Source organism: Coregonus clupeaformis, chromosome 9 (genome assembly GCF_020615455.1).
Source record: "Coregonus clupeaformis isolate EN_2021a chromosome 9, ASM2061545v1, whole genome shotgun sequence".
NCBI classification, from domain to species: domain Eukaryota; kingdom Metazoa; phylum Chordata; class Actinopteri; order Salmoniformes; family Salmonidae; genus Coregonus; species Coregonus clupeaformis.
In genome coordinates, this window is record NC_059200.1 from 24,539,466 (window position 1) to 24,545,566 (window position 6,101).

General features: G+C 42.0%; 1 protein-coding gene across 1 annotated transcript; it reads left to right on the plus strand.

Annotated features, from left to right (window-relative positions):
- Positions 1–1,654: 1,654 nt before the first annotated feature.
- LOC121573515 (procathepsin L) lies at positions 1,655–5,890 on the plus strand. Its single transcript, XM_041885566.2, has 8 exons — positions 1,655–1,761; positions 2,704–2,842; positions 3,077–3,199; positions 3,744–3,896; positions 4,175–4,399; positions 4,699–4,867; positions 5,175–5,292; positions 5,444–5,890. Exons 2-8 carry the CDS (start codon positions 2,714–2,716, stop codon positions 5,541–5,543), a joined length of 1,017 nt encoding a protein of 338 aa, XP_041741500.1. The 5' UTR covers positions 1,655–1,761; positions 2,704–2,713; the 3' UTR covers positions 5,544–5,890.
- The last annotated feature ends 211 nt before the right edge of the window (positions 5,891–6,101 follow it).

Genomic DNA, 6,101 nt, shown 5'->3' on the forward strand with positions numbered 1-6,101 from the left:
ACTTTAAGCATCAGTTGTCAGAGCAGCTTAATGATCCCTGCACCTGTACACAGCCATTCTGAAATTAGCCCACCCAACTACCTCATCCCCATATTGTTATTTATTTTGCTCATTTGCACCCCAGTATCTCTATTTGCACATCTATCATTCCAGTGTTAATATGAAATTGTAACTATTTTGCACTATTGCCTATTTATTGCCTTTCCTCCATAATTTACTACATTCGCACACACTGTATATATATTTTCTGTTGTATTTTTGACTTTATGTTTTGTTTACCCCATATGTAACTCTGTGTTGTTGTTTTTATCGCACTGCTTTGCTTTATCTTGGCCAGGTCTCAGTTGTAAATGAGAACTTGTTCTCAACTGGCTTACCTGGTTAAATAAAGGTGAAATAAAATAAATTAAGTAAAATAATGAGGTTAAGGTTAGGAAAAGGGTTAGCTACAAATCTAGTTGTCAAAAACTGTTGTCCCCGACTACTCCATTTAGCCACAATGGTGGAAACATAAAACCATCTGTGGTGACAAATCGTCAGTATCATAACACAGGAAAGGTAGAAACCCCCAAAAGATGTGTAAGACACCTCCCCCTTTCAAATGAAATCGGAATGATTATTTACACAAATAAATTATTTAGCCTCCTGTAGCTCAGTTGGTAGAGCATGGCGCTTGCAACGCCAGGGTTGTGGGTTCGATTCCCATGAGGGGCCAGTATGAAAAATGTATGCACTCACTAACTGTGAGTCGCTCTGGATAAGAGCGTCTGCTAAATGACTAAAATGTAAATTTACAAGCCCATCAGAACTTTCTCGACACAACAGGCTATTACATAATAATTAATCAGTATGTTAAGAATGCAGACACTAATTTCTTATCTCATTTCTAGTTATCTATGTGGTTCTCTCAACTTTAGGCTATCTATCATATTAGCCCATGGTTGAACATACACTGAAGCTACCTCACAGTGCAGAAAAATATACATTTCACCACGCCTGAACTATCTGAAAAAAAGTAGTAGACTGGCTGTAACATCCAATTAGCGGTGTGGTGTTTGTTGCTGCCCACTCAGTTTTAGGTAGTAGGCCTAGTCTAGGCTAAATGTAAACTCGTCCCAGGCTAATTGCGAGTAGGAGGAAGTGTCTGGTGAACGAGATTGCGGTACAAATATTTCCAGGCCTACCTGTCTTTTGTGTGTTACAAAACATTTGCCTAGGTGTGTCTCACGTGAGTACGGTGTTATTGATCATACACTTTCTTCCTTAATGCATGTCGTCCTTGTGCTGTGAACATGTCTTGCCTTTTTTTTCCTGACAATTGTTTGTCTTTTCTGTATCCGCAGCAGCATGCCGTACTGCCAGCACATGACGAGAGAACTTCTACAAGGTAGCCTAACTGATAATGAAAGAATTTAAGAGGGAAACTGATTTGATATTACTTTGTATCAGTTTACGCTTTAGTTTCCCGGAGTCTACTCCCAAACATGGCATCAAGTTCCGCTGCGGGATAAGACGGTCACGTGGGCAGGAATCACATGCTGGGATATTTACTCGGGGCGGGACCTGCGCGGGTAAAGTCCTATTTTAGCCAATCACAGCCCCTGCGGTGTGACATACGGTTCCCATTCAGCCAATCACAGGCCCCTCCTACAACAAAAAATCTGGCTGTATAAAGTGGTGCGTCCACTCGATATAAATGCATTGGTTGACACACAACAGTAGGGACCTTCATACTTCTACTGCATATTGACAAAACATTAAGTAAGTATTTCTCTAGATCTTACGTTGTTTGTGCAGTATTAGGCCTTTCTTTTTACGCCTGCTACGTTAGGTAAGTCTACTTTGGTTATGGACTTTACCCCTGGCATTTGCTCTTCGTTTGAATGGTTATTAATTTACAATTGTAGCGCTTAGTTTCTTACGTTTTTGTTGCCTGCTATTACCAAACAGTCCATCGACTACCTTCGTGGATATCAACATTACTTGATATAATTGGGAAAAGTATAGCAGTAAAACGTTCCATATAACGTTCTATATATATTTTTTTTAACTTGAGTCGGGTCCTTTGTGTAACGCTAGAGGGCTTTGTTTTGTTCTCACGAAGGGAACATTGTGTTCAAATGTGTCAGTCTCGACTGTTATCGTTTTATAGGTTGCTATATATATATTATAGCGAACCTTTTTAGATTTTTGGAAATGGTGATGTGGGAGATTCGATTTCCTTTTCGATTTCCTCTTGGGCTTTGTCCAAGTTCAGAGAATGATTCAGCGGCTTTGGATCCGCCCGCATCTTGTGATCAGGATGAAGTCAAACTAGGAAAAACAGGAGTGATGCAACCAACCAAGTCCCACTTTGCGCAGACTCGGTTTCAGTGTTTGCATACACGGCATTCTAGCTAAGTAACGTTAACGTCAGTTCAGAGGGCTGCAGTATACCATTTGCATAGACTTCAATTAAGGAAATTAGCTAGTTGTTTTAATGAGTTGTTATGACTTCTGACTAACAGTCTTTATGCTCAACTCTTCCTCGCAGTCTATAGATCTTGTTTTTCCTTTTCTGTTGGAAATAAACACAACACACACTTAACATGTCAGTCAACCAAGCGGACTTTGGCAATAATCTGAGGGCAATGACGATCTATATATACATGTAGCTTCTTCACACTGAAATACAAGGCTGACAGTTCTTCTCTCCCTTCACAGCTGTTCGGCCATGACGTCACTGTCCTTGGCAGTGTTTGTGCTCTGTGTGAGTGCTGTGTGTGCGGCTCCTAGGTTTGACTCTCAGTTGGAGGACCATTGGCACCTGTGGAAAAACTGGCACAGCAAGAACTACCATGAGGTGGGTGTTATTGAAGCACAAGTAGGGCACCATATCACATCATAATAGCGACTCAAGGTCTTAATGAATGGCTCAAATTCATTATTTGGTGCATTGACAACTGTACATTTCATGTAGGCCTGTATTATTCATTATTGCAAAATGTAGTGACTTATTTTTTCCCTGGATTGTGTTCGTAGTTCTGGGACAGTATGATTGTATGTCATTCTCTGACCAAGTACACTAATTTCACAGAGAGAGGAGGGCTGGAGAAGGATGGTTTGGGAGAAAAACCTAAAGAAGATTGAGATGCACAACCTGGAACACACCATGGGAAAACACTCCTACCGTCTGGGCATGAACCACTTCGGTGACATGGTAAGAAGAAGCTCCTTGCTGAGACATTTTACTGTGGAGCAGGAGGTACATTTAAGTAGCCTTGTGTTTGCTGTAGCTGAATCTTTTTGCTATCATGCCATGACAGCAAAGTGTCAGCGTTGACAATGAAAGCAGACAGAACGTATTCAGATGGGTTAGGTTTCTTCCACTAGCAGGTTCTAAAGAAACAGAAACAGAATAGTGATCCTGAGAAGGGAACTGAAACTTACTGATCTTTATGGTTCAGTGCATAATTTTAAAAAAATGGTGTGTGTGTCCTTAGACATTGACAACCCCTCAATGTTCCATTCAGATAGTAACTTTAAAAACCCCGGAACACATCTGACCAGGAAAGACCCACATTTCCCCCTGTGTAGCTCAGTTGGTAGAGCATGGCGCTTGCAACGCCAGGGTTGTGGGTTCGATTCCCACGGGGGGCCAGTATGAAAAATGTATGCACTCACTAACTGCAAGTCGCTCTGGATAAGAGCATCTGCTAAATGACTAAAATGTAAAATTTCATTTTTGATTCCTTCCTTCCTAGACCAATGAAGAGTTCCGGCAGACGATGAACGGCTACAAGCAGACGACTGAGAGGAAGTTCAAGGGCTCTCTGTTCATGGAACCCAACTACCTGCAGGCACCTAAAGCTGTTGATTGGAGGGAGAAGGGCTACGTCACTCCCGTCAAGGACCAGGTGAGACCTCAATCACCCATGAGCCATGACTCATTCATAACCATACACAGCTGTGTCACTGAACAAAATAAGACTTTCTGAGGTTTTACTTCCAGAGAACTCTGCCTCTTGTTTGTCCGTTAACCCATTCCAAGTTGCCACAAGTTGTGTACACAGGATATTTGTAGTTGCAGTAAATGCATTGCTTACACCCCTACTTCGCTATTACTTAATTATTGCTGCTTTCTTTGATGTGAATAGCTAGCAGATGTATAACAATCTCTGCCTCCCTCCCTCAGGGCTCATGTGGGTCTTGCTGGGCGTTCAGCTGCACCGGGGCCATGGAGGGCCAGCAGTTCAGGAAGACAGGGAAGCTGGTGTCTCTGAGTGAACAGAACCTGGTGGACTGCTCCAGACCGGAGGGCAATGAGGGCTGTAACGGTGGCCTCATGGACCAGGCCTTCCAGTACATCCAGGACAATGCCGGCCTGGACACAGAGGAGTCCTACCCCTACGTCGGCAATGTAAGACCCATTTCTGTTATTTTAGCCTGGTATCAGATCTGTTTTAAGCTGTATAACCAACTCTTATGGTAGTAGTCATGTTTGGCATGACAATAGGAGTCGGCGAGATGGGGCCATAAACTCTGTTTTAGAAATCTGGATTTGTTGTTGAGTGAGGTGCTGACTGAGAATTCCATGTTGGGAAAAGTAAATGAAGGTTTCCACTCTTTTTTGTAATGGGATTTAGGCTATTTCAACCAGAATGACTGCATTGCTTGATTCAAAAACTAATAATGACTATTGATCCTCTATTTCCCCAGGATGAGGACCCTTGCCACTACAAGCCAGAGTTCAGTGCTGCCAACGACACTGGCTTCGTGGACATCCCCAGTGGCAAGGAGCATGCTATGATGAAAGCTGTGGCTGCAGTCGGTCCTGTCTCTGTTGCCATCGATGCCGGCCATGAGTCCTTCCAGTTCTATGAGTCTGGTGAGTAGCAAAAAAGCGACGCTATATATATGTGTGTGTGTGTGTGTGTTACATCCAACTTCCTCAACTTTATTTAGATTCCCTACCTCGTATTTTTGAGTAGCAGTGAGCTTCACTGGTCCACTGTCCGGTTCACACTGTAGCTAATGCATAGCTCTGTCTTTCAAAACCATCAAGTAAAGTGTTACCAAAGTTTTGTAGTTTTGCCAACTAGCATATTTCGCATTGAGATCAGATGGTTGTACATCCATACGCTGAGGTAAACTCATTTTAGCCCCTCTAATGTAACTATGTCCTCTCCCTCTAGGGATCTACTATGAGAAGGAGTGCAGCAGTGAGGAGTTGGACCATGGCGTTCTAGTGGTGGGATACGGTTTCGAAGGAGAGGATGTGGATGGCAAGAAATACTGGATCGTCAAGAACAGGTACAGAGGTTCATTGCCTTTATTTGAATACAGTGTTGGTCTGATACTATGGTCTATAAGTCATTCATTTCTCTAAAGCGACAGTAAATCTAATGATCATTTCCTACTAACTCCAACAGAGAAGCTAACAGATTGTTTGTCTTTTCCTCAGCTGGAGCGAGAAGTGGGGAGACAAAGGCTACATCTACATGGCCAAAGACAGGAAGAACCACTGTGGTATCGCCACGGCAGCCAGCTACCCACTGGTGTAGTGTTTTTAGAACCAGGAGGTGTTCTAGAGTTTTATAAATGTTCAGAAAGGGCCATGATGACTACAGCGCTGCCTTATTAAGTCTGTGAAAGGCACTAGTGAAACCTTCTGCATGGGTTTTAAAGAAACACAGTTTTAGGGAATCTATGAAATTCTACCCATTTTTGTTTTATACTTGATTGTGTGTGTAATACACATATATATATATATATATAGTTAGTTATAGTTGAGTCAAGTAAATGTTACAGGTGTAACCTCTGTGTACATTCCTAGTTTACTGCTTTTACACCTGTTCTGTAAAAATGTTGTACATACATATGAGCAAAATAAACCTCTTTTTAAAATGGATTTGTTGTTGAGGTACTAATCAACTTTACATGGCAAACTACAACATTGGTAATGGTCGGCTAATCCCATCCTAATTGTAAAGAAACTACCAATAGAATGTCAATGGTGTTTTTGTGCGCTTAGGTCAATGATGTCACTGTTTGAGTTAGTCCTAGTCATTTAACTTGGTTTACTGCACTGCACACAGCCATTTTTGTCAGTATTATAAGCC

Coding starts and splice junctions, on each gene's coding strand:
- LOC121573515 (XM_041885566.2), top strand. CDS start 2,714: ATGACGTCACTGTCCTTGGCAGTGTTTGTGCTCTGTGTGAGTGCTGTG. Junction 2,843..3,076: donor ACAGCAAGAACTACCATGAG/GTGGGTGTTATT, acceptor CTAATTTCACAG/AGAGAGGAGGGCTGGAGAAG. Junction 5,293..5,443: donor TACTGGATCGTCAAGAACAG/GTACAGAGGTTC, acceptor TCTTTTCCTCAG/CTGGAGCGAGAAGTGGGGAG.